The sequence below is a fragment of the Empidonax traillii genome, unplaced genomic scaffold (assembly GCF_003031625.1).
Source record: "Empidonax traillii isolate 1590-97213 ecotype Southwest subspecies unplaced genomic scaffold, ASM303162v1 scaffold9:size3134949, whole genome shotgun sequence".
NCBI lineage: Eukaryota > Metazoa > Chordata > Aves > Passeriformes > Tyrannidae > Empidonax > Empidonax traillii.
The window spans coordinates 2895676-2918418 of record NW_020955202.1 but is presented as its reverse complement, the minus strand read 5'-3'; the positions used below and the strand labels follow the sequence as shown (position 1 = coordinate 2918418).

Below are 22743 nucleotides of genomic sequence, written 5' to 3'. Positions count from 1 at the left end.
CAGCCAGTCTCCCATTTCAGAGCATGGGAAAAAGGCTGAGTTATTGCCATCAGCAACCCTAGAGGGGGGAAATGGCTGTAAAATATCACCTTTTGGGAAAAACAGGAGCATGACAACAAAGATACAGAAAAGCTGATGATTGGTGTCTATAAACAGATACCCGTGGTACACTGCGCACATGAAATAAACACCTAGAGCTGGTCCTCAACCACTTTTTGTCCCTTAATAATTTATTGTACTTTAAATTTATCAGTTTTCCAGAGAGGGGCTTAAATTTCAAGTGTTTCATACGTTTCTGTGTAAGATCTGACATCTACCATAAATTAAGGTTTGGAGTCTATCTATCTAACCTTATGTGCTGTACTGGGCTACCTTTTTTCTTTCCAAATCTTCACAGGTGGGTGCATTTTCCTTCCCTGATAATCTAGCTGAAGCATTATATCTTGCCTCTCAGTAGTCAGTCCTGACGTTTTTTTCATTCCTGAGTATGTATGGGAAAAATAGGATAGTGGGAGGCAATTGTTAGCACAGAACTAGGAAGGGACTGAGAAAAATGAGACACTCAAAGACAGGGAAAGCAGCATGGAAAAAAAGACAAAGCACAAGGAAGAGATGCAAATGTCAGTAGCTAACAAGGGAGCATGGATTTCCATTCAGTTAAGTTGAACACTACAATAAAAATACTGATCAAACAAACAATACTGCTTTCCCCAGAGGTAAAAAATTTCAAAAGCACCCACAGGAGACAATACCACACATTTCCCTGAACACAAATGTATTCACTGCTTCGCATTCGCTCTCCCTCCTGCAGACAGAAGCAGGACTGAGTAGTCCTGGCCCTGACCCTGGAGCTGCTCTCTTGAACGGGTTGTGCAGCCGGCTGCCAAGGTGCCTGACCTGTCCCCTCACTGACCCTCCACCAGAAGGGTGATTGTTACCTTATGTAGCTCAAATACTTTTCAGAATAAACTGCTGAACAAAAGAACTGGGGTCAAACTCCTCCTGAGATGCCAACAGGGCAGTATTCAATGCTGCAGTGGTCCCTTACTCTGGCCAGCTCTGCAAACCAGGTGAACCTTTGACAGTCATGAAGTCTCTGTTCTCAGCTAACCACAAAGCATGACTTTCTTCCTTTGTACTAAAAATAACCACTGACTATCAGGACAAATATGTCAGAACAACTGATTCTCCTGCCAATGTATGTGCTGGATGTGGCACACATTTTGTTTGGGCAGGTGCACAGCGTGCTCCCCTTGGAGAAATCGAACTCTACAGTACTAAGTATTTTACTTACTTTTGACAAGGACATTTCTTTCATTCACTGCAGTGCATCTGTTATTGTGTCATTTTTTTTTGGTTCTCCCTTTATTTATGTAGAGCATGCTTGTTTGTTTTGTCAGATACTCAGTTATAGCTATTGTGTAGCAATTGTTATAAATTCAACCATGTAATTTCAATTCACCTTTAAAAATTATCCCCTTCTCCCTGTTTTATCAAAGATTAACCTTCTCAAGACAGATAAATTAAGTCTGGAAATATTTAGCTGTATCAGATCAGACTATAACTGCATAACAGCAGATTACTAACAAAAGAGATGCCCATTTTTGATAGATTTGAAATAAACAAACAAATAAATAAGCTATTTTTTTTCTAGTGAATGAAATCAGTTTGTCTTAGTGCTAGCAAATCTGAAAAGCTGTTAGCAGTTTTAAAAGTAGCATAGCTGCAAATATGAAGGCAAAAAGAAACGTGTGTAACAATGCAGTCTAACATCCAACAGAAGATAAGACACATATCTCACACAACCAGTAGATTTTAGGAGTTTATATAAAGCATCAACCCCCAGTGGGAAATGTAATTTACTTATTATTGGGCAGGTGGCTCTTAGGGGGATAAAAACATGGAACATGTCAGGTCCTGCAAATGCAATGAAAGTTTGTATATTTTCAAAGAGATCTTAATTCCTTAGACTTCTTAAGTCTGAAAAGAAAGCAGCATTTTAAAATCTATGGCAATTATGGCAATTCTTTTCATGCTTGGGTTAGCAGTGCTGAATAGTGCCTGTGGCAAACAGATTCTAGTCTTGACTTAAATGTCTGAAGACGAAGGTAAAGTCTAGGACTACAGCAAGTTTAATAAGAGCTCAAATAACTGGCAGAGATAAATCTGTTGGAAGGGATTTCAGGCGGTCTGTGATCAGCCTCTCTCAATTTGCTGAGTGCAAGACCCATTTGAGCAGGCTGCTCTGGGCCACATCTAGTCCAGGTCTGTACTACCTCCAAGGATGAGATTCCACAGGCTCTTTCAAAAAAATCTTAGTACAGTTATTAAGCAAATCTTAGGATGGAAAAAAAAAAAAAAAAAAAAAAAAAAAAAAAAAAAAAAAAAAAAAAAAAGAAAAAAAAAAAAGAGCCTCAAAATAATAAAGGGATCACTGATGAGAAAAAAAAAAATTCACCGCAAAACTGAAGTGAGTCAAATGCAAATAAATACATTACACAATGCAAATAAAAACTTTACACAAAGACATTGACTACAGACAGAAAGGGGTGATTTGTTTTTATTTTGCTATGCACAGAGTTTGGGAGAGAAAATAAGTGACCATCATGACGATATGATTTACTTTGAGAAGAAAGAGGATAAATTCATAATTGGCTAAGCTGGACCAAGACACCTGCTCTCCTCGATTTCATTGCCTCTACATGTGCAAGGATGGCAATGTGGAGAAGAGGAGATACAACCTGAACAGCTGTAGCAAGTGCAGATGTTTGGGAGCAAAAGGAGATGCAATGACCAATTATCTAAGTATGGGACACAGAAGCATTTCTCAACGTATGTCGCACATCATTACCTCTCATTTTTTCATGTAAATATTAGAAAGGTCAACACCAAGAGAACTCCTCATACTTGCTGGCTGAGTCACACCCATGTGAAATGTATCATAAAATCAGTATCTATAATGAATGTTTACAGTGTGCTAAACGCAAAGATGATAATCTTGTATCAGACAGGACAAACTAGAGTTATTTTTGTCTTCCTCACATTCAAAAGCTTGAGTTCCTGCCCCCTCCCCTCTGATTCAGGTTTAACTTCATACTTTCTGCATTTTTGGTGGTGGTTGTCCTGACTGCTTTTTAACAGAAACAAAAACATTTTGCACTTTCAGTTGTTGGACTGGCAGTAGTATTTGGGTAATTTCTGGTATAAACAGACACAGGCCAATAGATTTCAAAAGAATGAATTTACACCAGATATTGATCACACCTACACTCTGAAACACTGTTTCATAAATTGTGATGAGCAGATCAGCCCACCATGCTGAGGACAATAAGCTTGCAAACCGTCACTGAAAATATGCTCGCTCTCCTCAAGAATCAGAACACCCTAGGGATTACAGTAAAACTTGCATAAGTATCTCACAAGTCATCAGATGGAAGAAAAATCTATTCCTGACTGCCAGTATTCTGCCTTGCAGGTGAAGTGGATAATGGTGCTATACGGAATTTACATAAAATAATATGTTGCCAAGTTATGATATTGATTTCTATTCTGTGAAAACGGTAGCAGAGAGCAGCCTCTGCATGGGGAGATCAAAAGAACTGGAACTGTCTTGCATGTTACATGTATCACTATATTATATCACGCTTATAAAGAGAACTGCAGAGAGTGAATTAAAAAACGCATTAAAAAAATTAATGGTACTTACTATGAATTTTGTGGTGGCAAGTAACTGAAATAAAACATATACAGTGTATGTAATATTTTCAAGCATCTAGAGGAGTTAAAATCTACGCAATAAGCGGATACCCTGCAGCAGCTACTGCAACCATAGAGGAGATCGGAGCAGGCAGGCTAAGGCAGGGATTGTGTGCTGTGATTCCCCAGGTGCATACTGCCCACACTGCCAGGTTTAGATGCCTGACCCATACAATGGTCAGACATGTGCGGGAGGATTCCTCTCTCTCAGCCTCTGACTCACACACCTGAGCTATTTGTCCTGTGCTCCTTTTATAGACAAGAGAGAGAAAAAGACATTTAGGATGCAGTTCATCTTGTCTGAGAACTTTTCCTTCACTGACTGTAAAAGAAAACTAAGGTGACCAAGAAAATTGAGCTAATCATCTCAATTCTCTTCTAGCTATCTGAGCAAAGGACAGGGAACAAGCAAACTCGTGAGCTCAGTAACACAGGGAACAATTGCCTTCTTGTATTGAGCTTCTTCATTGAGCTTACAATGAGAAAATGATGTTACCTGATGTCTATTTAGGAGACTCATACAAAATAGTTGAAAAAATTATTTAGTTCCTGACTGACAGGTAAACATTGCAGAAATGCCTCTTCAGCAATGTGCAGATAACCTTATTAAAGACTCCTCAGACACTAAAGGATTTCAGGCCCCTGATTTACAGGCTCACTCCAGAAGTGGGTCAAGGCTGGGACATCTGCCTGGGTCATTTAACTGGGTGACAGAGACAACCCTCAAATGTGCCAGTGTCTTGAGCTGAGGCTCAAATGGCTAAGCTCTCCCTTTCACTGATTTATTTTTCTAATGAAAGGAAGTCTGATTTTAACAAAGCCCACTCTTTAAAAAAAGTATCTGACTGAGCAATTTCATCCATGCAAACTCTGCTCCTGTTGTCTGAGCAACAAACCATATCTGTGGCATGCATTTCTGGTTTCGCTAGACATGAACCAAAACACAGAACACAAATCCTTACCAAAAACTGTCAAGCAAAGTTCAGCTAACAGCCTCACAATCAAAAAAATCAAAACAACCCTCAGCATATATTCCAGGACAACTGGGCATCACTCTTTCCCCTGTATCATGAGGTCACTTATGAGAGGCAATAAATAATTTTTTTCCTACATACTATAATCCAGTATTTGTTAGACTTACAGAGTAGGGTCATCCAAAAGTACCAAAAATAATAAGAATGTCTTATAATTTGGTAAAGCAAGAAATAGACCTATACTGACCTATAACACTCTTGGGCCATCATAAACAGGGTGAGAAGATGACTGCATTTGAACTGCTGGCTCAGGCAGCTGAGATGTAGGTCCCACAGAGAGACCATTTACCATAAAGCCAGAGCAGGTGACAAAACTATGTGCTTTTGTTTATGCTGGCAGAATAGTTTTACTTACAAGGACTTTCCTAAAAAGAAAGCCATTTTTGGATGGATGATTGAGGAAAAAATAATTGCAGGGTCACAGGAGGAAAAAGCTATCAACACAGTGGAAGCAAAAGCACATTGTCATGGAACAGCAGCTGCTAGAGAGCAAAGCAAAGATGAAGACGGGAGGCCATCTCACAGTAGAAAGAAAAATGGATGAAAGAAACTAAGAGCAAGACATGTTCTGCAACTACTTCCCAAAGGACACACATCTTTGGAAGCACTGATACGCATGTCTTCAAAAGATCTCATCCATCTACATCGCAAGATGGAGATGGGGAAGACCAGTAAAAATGTAGACGAGGAAAGCATTGAACGTTTTGCTTGTGGGTCCTATGGTCAGCTCACTGGGCTCACAGTGCTCAGATCACTGACTCTGTGGCGGTTTTGATGAACCCCAAAGTTTCCTTTCAACCCTGACACAAAGCAGGGAGGCTAACACATGGACACAATTCTACCCCAGTTTCTGTACAGCAAGGCTTTCTCAGGAGCAGTTTACAGATGACAGGGAGAGGAGATTTCCCCCATTCCATATGGGTACTTCAAGAAAAAATTAGGTAAACAGGTAATAATTTGATAAAAAAATTGATAACAAATAAATTTGATATCTGCAGTTCTTGAGTATTAGATCCCACATCACCTGTCAAGCCCCTCTCTTTCCTACTGCCACCTTGAGGGACAAAAAACCCCCAAGGCTTGGAAAATCAAGAACGAGAACACATTGTTTTATGCATAATTTTCATTTCTCTCATGGACAGACAGGAGAAGGAGTACTAACACTAGTTCATAATTAAAGCAGTATCAGGAGGCACATCACAACAGTAAGTTACTGTAATCCAGCACAGCCCACAAAGGTGATTTTAACCTAAGGACCAACTAGGCGCATGATTTCATTAAATTAGGGTTCCTTTCGGTCCTCATCAGAGATAAAACTGCTGCAGGATATATCTGCGGGATGACAGGAATTCTCCATCACTTCACTAAAGAGTGTCAGAAGTGTTCCTGGACATCTGAGATTTCCAACACTACCAGGTGTGATTTTGGAAGCAACCCACCAGATCCTTAGCCAGGATCATAGTAAACAGGATAGTGTCTTGCAGGAAGAAGAAACCTCTGCTTAACAAGCTTTATGTTAAAAAACCTATATATATGGGCATAAGATCAGCTAACATGAGATCAAGGTATCATCAAATACAGTGGGAAAGACATAAGTGAGATAAGTAAAGTGAAGATTATGTCTGACTAGCATTACCCTTACAATGCCAAGAATTTGCCTGAATTTTATCCATTTAGCACCCTGTTGGGGGACACTATAACTCTCCTTTCCCTGCCGGTAAACTGTTGCTGTATTTGTGATCAGAATCACAAAGAAACATACTCTTATGGTGATGGAAAACCTTATTTCAAGTCCCAATCCATAAATACTAATTTGCTAGGTGTGCAAAATCGTTATTTTTTGCTCATATTGTAGGAGCAAATATTAAAAATTGCTGAGCCCCCAAAACATGTTAAGCAGTTACTTGAAAACATCAAGGAGGCAGCAAAAATCCTAAGAGTGACTCCTTCTGTTGCCAGATACTGTTTTGTGTAAAGCGTTGGTTGGAATCTAGCCCTTCTAAGAAGAGAGAAGTGAAACACCAGGAACTTATAAATATGGTTAAATGACCACAGCTGCTACTGCTGACATGGCTACACTGGCATAAAAGACATCTCTGCTGCATAGTTTGTTTTGATAAATTTGTAGAAATAAGCTCTATCTGTATGATCACTTTTTCTCATGTTACTTCAATCCACTTCAGAGTTGTATCGGTTTACTGGTATTGGTTACTAAGTTAAACAGTCAGTACAAAACTTCTCTAGAGGTCAATCACACATAGTCCAGAATTTTCCGAAAGCATTAACTAAAACACTGCACTTCAACGTCACCTTTTAGCAGGGTGCCTTGAGTGCATTGTAAGCATTTAATAGAGAGAACCTTCCACTGCCTGTGAGGTAGGTTAGCAGTGCAAACCATTTCGCATGCCAAGAAAAGGAAAAGAAATGGCTCCAGGAAATTAGTTTAAATAGTAATACAAAATACATGAAAAAAACCCTAGACATTTTCTATGGTGTGATCAAGCATGTGATTTTTCAGCTTCATTTTGACAACCAAGCAGCAGATGAAGTAGGAGTTCAAAAACCAGAGAACAATGTAGCAAATCTCAGCTAACTTGAGAAAGGTGTACTCAGGATAATAAAAAGGCAGAAAGGTTCAGTAGTTGCTTAGTGTCACATATTTGGGGATATTTTTTGCCAGAAGGTAAAATAATTGATGTTAAATACATATTTGCAACCAAATTGCTGTATTACCAGTATCAAAACTGATTTCTTGCCATCACATTCTTCCATTTAACTGTATGCAACCAATACAAACAATGTAAGTTCCCTGATAGCAAGAAAGACTTTCTGTATTGTAAAAACACTTGATGCAGAAGACAAAAGAGAGGTATACATAGAGTCCAGAGTCCAGGGGACCCAAGTAGTAAAAGAAATATTTGAACTGTCTCTGAGATCCAGCTTCAGGCAAAATTAGGAATAGCCTACTGCTGTACATGCATGAAGGCAGGAATCTTTGTCCACAGAGAGGCACAAAGAGATGGTGTGCTAGTAGTCTCAAGGGAGCACCACGGCCATGGACAAGCGGCTGAGCAGTTGGCTGGATGTTGGTGGCTGCCTGTGTCGGCTGTGCATGGTGTGCAAAGCTGCCATATGCTGCATGGCCCAGCCAGGGTCTCAAGCTGCTTCTCCACAGGAGGATCTCCATCTGTACCCCTGTTGCATGTGCCTCCAAGCTGAGGAATTCCAAAAGGGCTGCCAAGATCCGTAAAAAGTAATATCCCCGCTCTCTTGTCAGCGCTGGCAAAAACAAGGTCTGCATTCCTTTGACTGTGGGCTCTTTGGAGCAGGAATAGGAAACACAAGTGCTACCATTAATGTTTGTCCTCAGAATGCTGAATTATGAAGCAGAACTTGTAAGAAAAAAGTGTTCATCTTCACAGTACTTGAACATAACTTCTCATTTCAGGTGGGTGCCTAGCATCAGGGCTCTGCCAGGTTGGAAGGTACATGGTACTCTGTCTTCAGCAAAAACGAAAGAAATGGTTGATAAAATCAAAGCCGTTAATTTAACCATCTAAAATTAGATCACAGTACTTGCAGAGGGTGAGTATCTACTGTACCATTTTGCCCACCTGGGCAGCAGAAGGTACTCCAACACTCTGTGTAGGTGTATCACACACCCACTTCAAAAACCAATCAGGTATTAACTGCAGTGTAGTAGAAGTCTTGGCCAAACTCTCTCCAGGCAACCATCTCACCACTGACAGCAGCTGTCATAAGAAGAGGTCCCCAGGGCTGCAGTCAGGCTGCAGCGCTATGTGTCTTGGTGGGACATGGCACACATGGACACAACCCATGGAAACACAGCATCACTTCCCAACCTTAAGAGTCACATCAGCAGGAGAGGGATCAGGATTCCTTCCTGCACCACTGTGCCATAGCCAGCAAAGTCCCAAAGACTGCTTAGCCACAGGACTGGACACAACCTCAGTCTCTAATACCACGCATCCTAAATTCACCAGGTAGACAGATTTAGTAAAGGACACTGTAGCCTGGCCAGTCATTCTAATCCTACCAGCCTATTTGGCAGTCCTCTGAAGTGTACCTCTAAAGACAAGGCAGTGCTTAGATTTAAATGCCATTGTGAGGCAAAATTGGTATGGCAGGAAAGTACCAGCTCTTCTTTGGGTAGAAAAACACTACAGTACTTGCTAAATCAAAGAGAAAAAAAAAAAGAATTCATGTTTTATACAGTGGGAAGAATGTGGTTATTACAGCTTGGTCATTACAGCTAAGTATAAGGCAGAAACAAGTGCTTGGCTGTACACAGAAGGGAGCATTTTGCACTCCATTGTGTCAGATGCTGAAAAGTGACATCAAACAGATTTTGCAACCAGTTTTGAAGATGGGATGAAGCTCTTCTGCCATCATTTATGTTATACTTAGCGCAAGGCGCTTCTTCAGGAAGCCTCTTATACGTCTCTTGCACAAAGCACGTGTGAGAGCAGCCAGCAAACATCCTCATCTCTAGCAAACCCTTCCCTTGCTCTCCCCAGGCACACACGCAGCAGATCCCTCTTAGATCGCCTGGATAACCATTCTGCAAACCTTTCCCCAGCAAAACCTCCAGACATCCACCCAGCAAAGCTCCCTATAGGTCTCCCCAGGACATCCATGTAGCAAATACCCTTATCGCCCCAGCACATCCATGCAGCAACATCCCCCGCATCCGATCACCGGGAAATCCATGCAGCAAAGCCCCCTGGCTCCACCGAACACCATCCAGCAAACCCTTCCCGAGCTCCCCGGGACAGCTGTGCAGCGGCGCTCCTCACCTACCCCGGACATCCAGGCAGCAGCCGCCCTTTGCCGCCGGGACATGCATGCAGCAACCCCGCTGAGGTCCTGGAGGTTATCGACCCGGGAGAGCCCGCAAGCCCCACCGGGCAGCACCGCACCTCCAGTTCCCCGGGGCACCCGTGCACAAGCCCTTCCCGCCGACAGCCCCGGCTCCCCCGGCGGCTCCCCCGGCAGTCCCGGTCCCGCCGGTGGCGTGCAGGACCCGGGGGCGACGGCGCGGCGATGGAGCGCCCGATGGGGCCGCGCTGCCACGCAGTGTCCCCCGCGGGGGGCTCCGGGGCCGTGGTGAGGGCCGGGCAGCGCTTTCCCGTGCGGTCTCCGGGGGCGGCCTCACCTTCTTGCTGTCGGTGGCGGCGGCGAAGCCCCTGCCCTCGCCGCTCACCGAGGACGAGCGGCCCGGGCCGAGGTGCTCCTGTTGCGGGGACATCACGTCCATGCAGCCCCGAGCCGCCGCGCTCCCGGGAGCCGCGGGGACACCCGCACCATGGACAGGGCGCGCCGCGCCGGGACACGCCCCCAAGGGCGGGACACGCCCCCTTCGGGACACGCCCCCGTGGGAAACGCCCTCACAGACCACGCCCCCCCGCGGGCCCCGCTCTGCACAGGCGGGGTCTGCAGGCGGCGGGGGGGGAGTACGGCGCATGCGCGGCCGGCGGGCTCGGGGGGTCGCGAGCGAACGGCGCTGCGGTGGGGGAGCTCGCGCTGGTGCCGCGCCTGCGCTTGGCGCTGAGGCGGGAGGCGCGAGGGGGTCGCGGGAGCTGCGGGGTCCCGGGAATGGGGCGGTGCAGGGTCAGGGCACCGGGGAGCTGCTGCAGGGCCCCGGGGTACTGAGGGCGTTGCACTGTCCCAGGGCTGTCGACCCCTCCCCGCAAGTCACCACACCGCTCTCCCTAGAGCCCTCCCGCGGGGGGGTCCCCACCTGAGGGCAGGCAGCGGATTACTGCGGGTGTGCATGTGGGTGTCCCACGGCAGCACAGGCTCACAGCCCACTGGGACAGCCCAGGGCATGCCGTCGTGCTCCAGAAAGCCGTGAGCAACAAGGAGGAACCACTAATTACACTAATGGACGGCGCTGGCTCAAGAACAAATGGGTGCAAATAGGCTATAAATAAACCTGAGCTGGAGAAGGAGAGAAAGCGTACTGATCGTACTGATCCTGAGAGGAGGAGGTTGTGGAGGATCCCTGCCAGGCAGGAGCAGAAGGTGTACGTGCATGAATGGTGGTGGTTTGATACAGCTGTCGTGTTCGTATATCCCCATTAAGTATGGTGTCCTTAACAGCAAGGGGCTACTCCTGGTCACTCAGGAGGTTCCTTCTAACCCTGTCTTTCTACACTTTGTGAGCGATAGTTTTATCTCCAGCCTTTCCAGCTGTTACAGACTCTATGTGCATTTTCTCCCACACTGATCACAAAAAAAAAAAAGGCATAAAAAAGAGATCCTACCATCTCGTGTGCAGCTTTTCATAACTACCGCTTTTCTTCTCTGAGAAGAGTTTTTGCATCCCTGTGATGAATTGGAGTGGGAGTTGTTTCAGCTTTAACAAGGTTTCACTTTTCATCTGGAGAACCCAGGCTGGTTTTCCTCCTGGAGGCAGAAACTGATGTGCTGCTTCCATAACTTGGTGGTAGTGGCTCTTGCCACATATGACTGAAATAGCAGTAAATGATGAATTTGGTTCCATGCTATGTAGCCACCTTGAACAGATTATTTAGGCTCAGCATATCCATGTGATAGTGCTTCAGTGATCTCTTTGTTGAGATTGATGTGGGCATCTGCCCTCTGTTTGCACCATCATTTCTGCAAATCAGTAGAATCATGTAAGTAAGGGAAAGATGAAATATTAAAAGCAGGGATGCAGTGTGAGTAGTTCTGCCTCCTCAGAGGGATTTTGTGGATCTGTCTTGGCTTTTCCTCCTTACTCTGTCTGACCAATTAAAAAGTCAGAGATATCTCTGACCACCAGTAGATAGCTCCCTTGTGTCTGATCTTAGAAAACCCAGCAGTCTGCCCCTAATATCCTTGGGAAAGAGCAATGGATGGTTAGGGTAGAGGTTTGTATGCACTGTGTATGTTAACATGTCATGAATTTCACTATTTCCTCTTTGTTGCATTTTTACAGTCTTTCAGCTGAAGTGTAAAACCTTGAAATGATACATTCTTGGTAACTGCCCCCCTAATTTACAGACAGATGGTCATTCATCACTGAGGCAAAACAGCATATAAAAAAACCTTCTGAATTTTTAAAGAACAAGTCTCTGAAAAACCACTATGTCAGCTGATTTTTGCACCTCTGGGCCTTGGCACAGGCTGGGTGTCAGGCTGGCCCCAGGCGCCCATCCCTACATGTGGTGCAGACCTTATCTTAGTGCTCTCACAGCTCCTCCCATCCCCTTAGTTGTGCCCCTGTTTCTCTTTCTTCCCCTCCTTCCACCACAGTGCAAGTTCCTCGTGGGGTTAGCAGCAAGTAAAGAGCAAGCAGCATCATAGGCTTCCCCTGGCACGGCACCCAGCTCTGTAAAATGGGGAGGCAAGTCCAATTACTGCTGCAAGCACCGAAGCCAGTGGGATGCTATCCTCAGGTCTTCAAATTTCTGTGAGAGGGCTAAGAAAAGATCCATTAGGGTAGAAAGGAAATAGTATGAAATGTCTATTCAAAGCCCAGAATATATTTAGCAATTTGGCAGCCTCTTTTCCAAAAGCATTTGCAAGTGATAATATTCTCAGTGACATTTTGGAAACAGGGCTGTATGTATATGTTTATTTTGCAAAGGAAATGTTACATAAGCTTTCCGAAATACTCGCACGTGCTTAGGAGTGTTCTTTTATCTACTACCTTAAGCACATTTGCTACATTCTTCATTAAATACTGACGCTTTTACCTACTCGAAGAGACAGGTAGATTAAAGTCTTGCCATTTGGTGATCAAGACTGGAGAAGCTGCTTCTCTCTGAAGCAAAAATATGTTTACATATGCAAACATACAGCCAGCATGGTTTTGTTAGCTTCTGTTCTCCCCTGGTAACAATGTTTCCATACCTTTCCTTAACCTGCTCTGCCGGAAAAATGGATGGGAATTTTAGCACCAGAGATGTGAACTGGCAGGAGTGACTGGGAGAGAGCAGGGTTTTACAAGCCTTGCTTCCCCTTGCTGCAGGACAAATGGCAAGGAGGGAGCATGCAGAGTACAGTAGCAATGTACAGGCAGCCTGGAGCACCTTGCCTGTAAAGAGGCCTCTGGTGTGACATAAGCAGTGAGTGCCTTATGGTGATTAATCTCAAAGGGTAAAAACAAGTAAACCCAAACAGGAAACAGGAAAAATAGGTTTTCCCAAAAGACAGATTAGAGCTGAACCAACAATTTCTTTGTCACAGACCAGGACTTTGTTAATTGATTTCTGTCTGAATTTTGAGAGATCCTTGAAAATTGGGGAAGTGATCACGACTGGGGACAGGATGTCATTGCAGCCTGTGCAGAATCCCCAGAACTGCCTCTGCCTGACATTTAACCTTCCTCTGTGCAGAGATTCCCAATGGGATAACCACCTGCTCTCCCTCACTGCTTGTCCAGGGATGCAGAAATTCCCACATAGGCTGGTGTGGGGCCAGGCCAGCCACGTGGCTGCTGCTGCTGCCCAAGCTGCCCCGGGTCCTACCACCCCACAGCACACAGCAAGTACACTGTGACATTGGCCAGGCTATAGGGCAACTACTGGGTGCTGCCTCTCATATCACCAATGCTATCAGGGTTTTGACATCTGCTTGGGCACTTCCAACCCATGTTGGTCTGAACAATGAAAAGGTGAGGTATATAATTGCACCAAATCAACCTTCAACTGCACCATCATCACCACTAGCTAAAATCCTGCTTGAGCCCTGCCCCCAAGAAAAGACATACAAGGCTTAGGAAGTAACATGCATGTTCATAGAAAGATTTTCTCTCTGTTGCCTTGGCCACAGTGTTGTGTGAAGAAAAATACCAGAGAGACAGGAGGGAACTGGGACAGAGAAATATATGGGTGTTGTAGCAAAATCATGCTTGTACACAAGACAGAGGAGAATTATTCATGGGCAAACTCATCCAGGTGGAAATGTGACCCCTGTAAATCTGCCATATTAGGGAAACCCAGAGTGAACTGTTAGCAAATGCAAGATACACAGGCTGCCTCTAACCCAGTTTTTATGGGCTTTCCAAGCACGTTAGCACTAGCAGACATTCCCTTCCAAGACAATTATACCTGTGAGGCTATAAATGAGTGAACAGTACTTAACTTGAACTAAAAAAATATGATTCTACCAAATCTGCCCCAAAAGGGTACATTTGCCTGAACACTGATTTTATGAACCTCACAGATGCCCCATGCAATTAAAGACATGAAGTTGATCTGAATTAGAAACTCCAGAGGCAGTTGTATTTCAATGAGATCTGATGCAACAAATCTCTAATATCTCAGTGCCTAGAATCTCATGCTTCTTGTGCGTTGTGGACAGCTAAAAATAGGACCATATCCTGGACAGATTGGAGCTACTCACATGGAAAAAAGCTGAGCTGAAAGGAAAGCTTGGAGAAGGAAAACGGGATGGATGGAATGGATGATGGAACTCAACACAGGAGCTCTTAGTGGTAGGCATTTATCCTGCGGTGTGAATGCTTCATTGCTCTTCTTCACAGTGTTTACTACTTCTCCTTTCCAAAAAAGTTGTGGTAAGCTGACAGCATCCTCCGTGCTCTCTGATTTCAGAGAGTCTGGGCAGAAGGTGGTCCAGCTACCAAGTCCTACCCCTCTGTTTTGATAGCAACCTGCTAATAGAGCTGTTTAACGCTATGTGAGTAACTGCTAAGTGGAACTCATGAATGTCCTGGGATTCAGGCTACAGCACTTATTAATGCTTTGCGCAGATAGGTTCACATTAACAGGAATTGCCTCCTTCAGTCCCTTCCCATGCTATAAAGTTTGCAAGGCCTTTGGAGCCAGATGCTCTGCCTCAGAGACTTCATAAGCACTGAGAAACACCTCACTTGGGTAGTTCTGCCAAAGTTCATCAAATGAACAAAGATCTACCCACTCTCTCTATCCCAGAAATACAGATGGTCCCTTGTGAATGTGGAGTCCAAGTTTGCAGCAGGTGACTTGTTTCCAGTGGCAGGGACAAGTGTGCACATTGAATGAGCACCCCAACTGACAGCTCTGCTGTAGAAACAGGCACAGCACAAGTACTGGAAGAGTCTGAGTGCTGTGTGCTCTACGTGGGATCACCACTGTGGCCATCTAGAGCCATCCTGCCATGGCTACACCTGCTGCCCAATTATGAGGGAAGACCTTTATGTCTCAGGCTTACGGATGAACCTACCAATGATCCTACCAATTCTTAACATCCCCTTCAGCCTTATTACATATGCTCTGTGAAATTCCGTCCAGTGCATCAAAGGGAAGTTTGCCTTTGAAGGGCTGCATGCTTCCTGCATGCAAACATTGCTCTGATTTAATTAAGTTTGATTTTATAATCAGTGTAGTTAAACCAGTACCATGCTTGTGAGCAAATATGGCTGGTGCAAGCATCTCAGTGTCTAAATGGCCCAATATCAACACCTCCCATAAGCAAGTGACATTTGAATTTTTCTTACATTCACATTTTTGCTGCTTTTCCTATATCTTGCTTCTTATTTTTATGCATTATTTCTTTTGTTCACATTAATAGTCTCATAAGATTGTTTATTTTTGGTTTCTCTGCACTGAAGATTTTCTTACAGTCCTTGTCCAGCATTCAGTCTTTCAATTGCAAATTGTAAGGCAAAGTTGAAAGTCAGTAACTGGATATTCATCCATGAGGCACCTCACATAGGAGCTAAGTATTAGACATGAAAGGATAGCATTTCATTTAAGATAAGGCCTAATCTCTTCCCCTTGTGAGCAACATTTCTGAACTTAATGTGAGCACCTGTGCCTGGAGTGGTTTTACTTTGCTCTCAGTTAGGTGGGTAGTGGTGGGAATACTCGGAACTGAAGCTACAGCATATCCTGAGTACAAAAGGCAGGCGCCTTTAAGAGAAGGGAGGTGGACTTCAGGAAACATCTACTAAGTGTTCAAATATGTGCAGAACACACATATCTGCAGGATAAGCTTGAGTCTTATAGGATCTCACTGTACCCATCATACTTCTTGACTCCTGGAAAACCCATGGTCCACAGCACTCATAGTGATGCTCAGCATCAGGGTTGGTTTCTATTCTTATTCAACATATTCTTGAGAAAAGACATTCTATAACCTAAAGTTTGGTGAGGGAGTGTTTTCAGATGCTTGTCCCAAAATTAGAGTTGAGAAGCATGGTTATCAGCATACAGATCATAAATAACCTGCTCTCGTTTTTGTGTTAGAGCCAGGTGTTGCCAACAGACTCCCTGGAGCTCCACAAACCATTGGCCACATTCACAGCCAAATTCCCACTTCAGTGGTTTGAGGCACAGAGTGATAAATTAGGTAACATGAGTCAGGCTGGCATATAAGTGACCAGTGAGAATTATACATTCATAACAGGAACGTTCATAATAACTAGAATGGGAAGTTACTGAGGTAGTACTAAGAATAGAGCATCTTTGTTTTATGGCTGATGGGACTTTAATTTAGTGGAAGGAGAAAGTGGACTGTTGACATTGGCTCTTTAGGAAACATGAAGGAAACTCCCATGAACAGGAGACCCTTTCGACTGTAATATACACTCATCCATAAAAGTTATCACATTATCATCCTTGCTCTGGATTCAGTTCAGGCATCACTTTATCTGTCTCTCTAATTCATAACCTAGACAGCTTTTACTGTGAGTGTGTTTAAGAACCCTGAGGGCTGTATTTTTTTGTCAGTTTGTGTTTTTAACATAATGATGGATTGTACTGTACTTCTGATCCCACCCTAGATTTGCTATTTTCCATTCACCATAGATAACTCCCTTTTCCTAATAGCTGTGGGTCTGTCAACTGTGAATGATAGACATTAGAAAAATGATGGGCAATCTTTTTAGTTGTCCTTTCATAACACTGCAAAATTTTTCACCAAAAGACTAGGATGTTTTCAAAAGTGACTCAGATGAATAAAAAATGAGCTAGACATCCTCCCACTGACTGGGGATACAAGAGGAAATAGCTTTCTTTTTCTTGTACAACATTGAATTACTCCATATAAACTGATATATATATCTTCAGCTTCTGTAAGCCAAGGTAGAAGCCCAGATTTCACTGCATTCCATGGAGCAAGGACTTGGCCCTCCTGCCTGCCTCAGCCATGACAGCACTGCTTGCATTTTACAGATTAAATGGTCTGTTATATGAGTGTGGTGGGTTGACCCTGGTTGGATGCCAAGTGCCCACCAAAGCTGCTCCATTACTCTCCTCCATCGCTGATGGGCTCATCCTCGGCCAGTGGCAGGTCCATCTTGGAGCCAGCTGGCATTGGCTCTGTCAGACATGGGGGAAGCTTCTGGCAGCCACCCCTGTAGCACCTACCCGTCCCCTCCAAAAAAAAACCCCTTGACAGAGAAACCAAATACAATGAGGGCTGAAATTCCTGGATCTTCTGTCTGATATGGACAGTGAGGACTGTCAGCCTCCAAATGGAGTTTGACTTTCACTGCAGTTTAAGGGGATGTAATATCTGGAAAGGGGCAGCCAGCAGAACAAGGCAGTGGACTGCTCGAGGTCCCTGCCAGGTTCTTACCACAATCACTCTGCCCTCAAGTGCTACTTCCAGAATCCTAACATCTTAGGGACAAAAGCAATGGTTTTGGAGTGTTCCTGACTCCAACACGGTAATTGAAAGAGGCACATTTAGGAAGGACCTCAGAAGACCATCTAACCTCATCATCAAGCAGCTTTACCTGGGTCTTTCCTCAAGGCCTTTTGGATAACTTGTTCTTAGAAATGAGGGGTGATGGGGATGTGTGGCCTCCCTTGTGAGCCTGTCTTTGCATTGTCCCCACAACTGGGAACTATTTTTCCTGATAGCTGACTGAAACCATCTCCTCCTCAGTAAATCTTATGCCAACTTGTCCTAAGTCCAGGGGATATGAACAGAGTTTATTTTTTCCTCCTTAGAGCTACCTTCTACATATTTGGACACTATGTCCCCACAACCTTTATTTCCAGACTAAACAATACCAAATCCTTCAGCTTTCCTTGCAGTCAATGATTCCTGGTCCTCTGACCCATCTTGTTTTCTGAATTCTTTCCATCTGGTACATTTCCTTTCTAAATCATGATTTCTAAAGCAGGATATGTTTTGTTTGTAAGGATGATGTGCACATGTTTCTCTTCCTTTCACACCCCACTTTCAACCCAAATGTTTCTCTGCTTTTTTATTAACTGAAGAAAGGTGTGACTGTGGAGAGAGGTATGGAGAGGTTGGCAGTACAACCTTAATATTTTACAAAAACATTTTATATTTACAGAAAGGTTATCGCTACTGAGGTGCATACATTTGGATGAGAAGCTAAGCTGTAGGGAAATTCTGGGTTGAATTATTTTAGGATTTGAACTTGAGAGGAAAAAAAAGGGTCCTTACTGTTATCATAGAATGGTTTGGGTTGGAAAGGACTTTAAAGGTCATCTAGTTTCAACATTTCTGACTAAATCCCAGATCTTTCAAAACAAAAACTGTTTCATAAACCTTGTTAAAAATTAAATTTCTTAGATCACAAAGAAGGGAAAAAATTAGTTTGGGGGGGAGGGAAAAAAATTCCTTCAAAATGCTGGAAGACTGAAAAAGTTCATTATCATGAATGCCAAGGATTTGGGGCAGAGGAGCAGCAGAGAGGACTGGAAGGGTTGGAAGAGGGGCAGAGCTGGCAGCTGCGGAGCTGTTGAGTTAAGAAATGCCACATGGAGCAAAAGTGGACAAGGAGGTGAAAGGGCTACAGCCCTTTGTGGGCATAGCTCTTTGTGTCTGACCATCAGCAGCATGGGCTTTGCTGGGCTGGTGTCACGGAGATCATCACACGTGCACAGCTCATCAGGAAGCTGCACAGAGAGGACAAGACGCCGAAGGGCTGCTTTGCTAGGCCACCAAACCCTGATGAGCAGGGCAGGGAGCAACATCACCTTGGCAAAGGAATAACTAGATCTTTCCTCAGCCTAAAAATAGCAATTAAATACTGTGTACACATTAATTATAACTGCTACAAGGATAGAGTGGGGGGAAAAAAAAAAAAATTATTGTGAGACATGTTCAAATTCCTTCACTGAAAGCCATTATTTTTCTTAAAGAAGCGTGACTTTTTCCCCAAGGTGCTTTTAAATGTTGCACTTAGATGATCTAGTTCTCATGGGGGGTTTCCTCTCAAGTGAACTGTCAGGCATGGGGTTGGAATGTAGCAGTGCCACAGATCACAATATTTTGCCCCCAACCTGAATACAAGAACACCTTATAATTATTTTAAAGTAATTGGGATATAAGCTAATGGCAGGCCTGAGGAGAAAATAAAACATATGGCATGGATAATCACTGTTAGATGCTACTGGACTATCTTCTTGGGACATGAGACAGTATGCAAGCCTACCAGCTTCACATTTTATGTATTTGCAGTTAGCAAAACGTCATTGGCTGTGAGGATGTGTACTTGGTCATGAAAACAAAACAAAACAAAACAAAACAAACATAAAAAAACAATAACCCACCCCCACCAAACAGCCTCAAATAATGTCAAGAAGAGCCCTGGTATTTATTAAAAAGAAACCTGAAATTGTTATCACAGGACTATCATGTTGATTCTGCTGCTGTTCAAGGTTCACAGATTAATTCTGTACTAAAGAGATTTGCTCTTACAGGTCAGTGGAAACTGTTGATCCTGAGAGGCCTGTCAAGAAAAATGAGTGAATTATGTGGTTTGGCCAAGTCATGTGCTTACCAGGCCAATTTCAGTAACCAAGGCAGCAAAAAACCCATTTCAATGAACTGGAATTAAAATGTGTAAAAATGTACAGTCTAGGTTTTACAGGATTTTCAGTGTTCTGCAGTATGACATAACGACACATATTTTTTATGTCCCCGGGACAATTCTTCTGGTTTCAAAAGGTTGAGCTGACACTGATGTCACATGATCCACTTATTCTACAATATATTCTGGCTTTGCTCTTTATTTAATGCTTTGCAATTTTCTTTGGATATTATAATTTTACAGTTACCTCACTGGATCCATGAGGAAAAGAAAAAGCTGCCAGAGGAAGGTTATTTCACACACAAAGTTTCAGCAGCCCAGGCCTTTCCTAGCTTACCTTTCTTTCTTCTCCACCTGAATGCAAATCCATCAAAAATGGTCCAGGAAACCTCCGCCTCTGCATTCATATGCAAGGTACTTGTAAATCATATTTCTTTAGCAGGGGTTTATAATCTGATGTTAATGAAGCTTCGATGTCTGAGAAGGAACTGGTAACAGAAAAGAGGTTGATGAATCGTTGCAAACCTCCAGTGTCATCAGTGGAAACCCTTGAAATTACATCAGTACAAGAGCTCTCACATTCTCTTTAGTTCAAAAGTTTCTATTGGCAGAATAATAAAAATCCCCCACTGCATCTTATGAATAGTTTACACTGCAAATTCCAGAGCCCTGGCTGCTCCGCAGCATGGGTCCCAAATCACCACAGCCGTGCTGCTTCTCGCCTGCCGCTAGCCCCTTCAGACCACTCCAGCAGTGTGAAGGGCTCCATACTCCACGTGAAAGACACCATTCCTTTAAGACCCCTTTCCAGAGCTGTGTGAGTGGGAGGAGACCGGGGCACAGTTGCAAAGCTGTGCTGCAGTTTTGCAGGACTTCACGGGGGCATGTGGTGGGTGCTTTGCTAAGTGATGTGGTGGCTTGCAGGGCATAGGAGCTGCTTCTGTGCCTCCTAGGTCTGGACTTGAAGGATTAATGTCAACTCTTTAAGTTGCATCATAAAAGCCCATCTCTTAAACCCCAGCTCCTCATAATGTCCAGTAGATTTGCAGACTCATTAACTTGCTAAATAACCAGGATATGCCACAATATTGCAGGCCCCACCTGCCTCTCCCCCTTTCAAACCCTCTGAAAGCAGAGAGCTGCTGATGGTGTTTCACCCCAATATTTGGGGATAACAAATTATTTGCTTTTCCAGAGAGTCACACCAGAAAGCTAATGGTCATTACTGAAAGCTCCTTCTTTTACTCAGGGCTTTGAATAGTGTAAAGTCTGACAGTAAAATAAATACTGTGTTAGGGAATGATAGTACTCTGCTGCTAAATTAATATCTAAATGTCACTGTGAAAAGATTTCTATTATTAAAATTATTTTTTTTTTCTGGCCTATATATTGATCAGTGTGGATTGGGTATCATTTTGTCTACTAGCTGTTGGTGTTATCAAGTGGAAATGATCCCAAGCTGTAGCTTTCTTGGCTCTCATGCCACTCAGCTCTCTGCATAAAGCACTGTAATTTTACACATCCCAGATTGTAGCATTTTATCGGCTGCAGTGAGCATTTTCGTATTGACCAGTAATGTTCATTTATGAGTGGGACCAGAGAGTTACTGGAATAAAATTGTCCCACAACACTGTAGAAAATTTCATAGGATGGCTGTAAATGTAAAATGACAAATGAAGTGCATCTCAGTAGAATTATTTGTGGCTGATCCGAAGTCACTGGTGTTTTAGCTGCCCTGCTAGAGGGATGAAAAGGATGGTGGTGCCCAAAAACCTCTGAGGACTTTGCTTTTGCTTGATCTCAAAGTCAAAATTTTCTTGCCTCATAATCTTTCTACAGTTACCTACAGCAAGGAATATTTTCCCAGGCACAAAAAAAAAAAAATAAAAATTGTTTTTCCCTATTTCAACCCTGTTTGTTGCTTGTTCATCTTTCTGAATAACTGCTAGCATTAGTCATTTGTTCTCCGTGGTGCTCACGTCCTGCCTGTGCCAGGAGGACTTTGAGGATAGCTGGCAGCAGAAAGCAGGCTGTAAGCCAGATACTTCATTCTGAGCAGTATATTGCCCCAATCTGCAGGTTGGCTACCATCGATCCTGGCTGTTAGACCCTGCTTTTCTGTAGGAATGAATTGAAGGCCGGTCACCCATGAGACTGTTCTACTAGATGTTTTGTTATGCTTCATAGCTCTGTGTTTGTAGCTCTCCAGCCAGTTTTCAATCCACGTGACAGTGTTCATTTCCAGGCCAGTTTTGATTATTTTTCTTTGGTGTGAGATACCCTATCATTTACTTTGCTGAAATCCCAGAATATTTCCTTTGCGTCATTGCTTTTGTCCAGTAATGGTAAAACTCCATCATACAGTGTAATCAAGACTGTCTGGCAAGATCTTTTATTTAGGAACACATGTGGCTTACAGCACATAGTTCCACTACCCTCTTGATGTTTCATGATTATATTTTCAATCTTAACGTTGTATTAATGTGGAGGGAAGGGGGACACACACACAGATTTGTTTCTTACCTGGCCAATCATTTTTTACACATTTACACATATCCTATAATGCAGAGCATATATGCAAGGGAGATATGTTATTTTTCCATGTGGTTTAGGCTGTTTGTTTATTTTGTCATTAGTTCTCAGTGAGAAGGTCATCCTTTCCCCCAGATGTTTATTACTTTCCAAAGCAAGAAAGATTTCTCTCATAACTTGCATTGCAGACCTAATACTTGTAAAATGCATGAGCCATGCCAACACAGTAATGGTTTCAAGAACTTTCTATACACAGAGCCGTGGTTTACCACCACACCATGTCTTATCACAGTTTAGCAGAGAGCCATAGCTTTTGATTAGTAAACCAAGTCTTGGCCAATTTGAAAACACAGTGCATGGGTAGCGAGAAGCAGGAATGTGTGTGTGTGTGTGTGTGTGTGTGTGTGTGTGTGTATTTGGGAGAGATTGAAGCACTGGTTTCTTTCAGGCTTTCAATTTACTTCCATTTTTTACATTATTATCACATATTCCCAATAAGGAGAAAAAAGGGTGATAAGCAGGAAACATTTGGTTGTTGAAAAATTGGAAAAAACTAGTCCCAGTTTGTCAATTCTATTTTCAACCTTAACCTTTACACCTCTCTGTTTCTTTCTCAGGTATATATATGTTTCTGATATATGTATGCAAAGTGCA

At 43.3% G+C, this 22743-nt stretch overlaps 1 protein-coding gene across 1 annotated transcript in view; it reads right to left on the bottom strand.

Moving 5' to 3' along the window:
- Positions 1-10081, bottom strand: part of ARHGAP20 (Rho GTPase activating protein 20) — a 60369-nt gene extending 50288 nt beyond the window's left edge. The window contains 1 exon segment of the mRNA XM_027884927.1: positions 9967-10081. Coding sequence (XP_027740728.1) covers positions 9967-10068 — 102 coding nt within the window. The 5' untranslated portion in view covers positions 10069-10081.
- Between the last annotated feature and the right edge of the window lie 12662 nt (positions 10082-22743).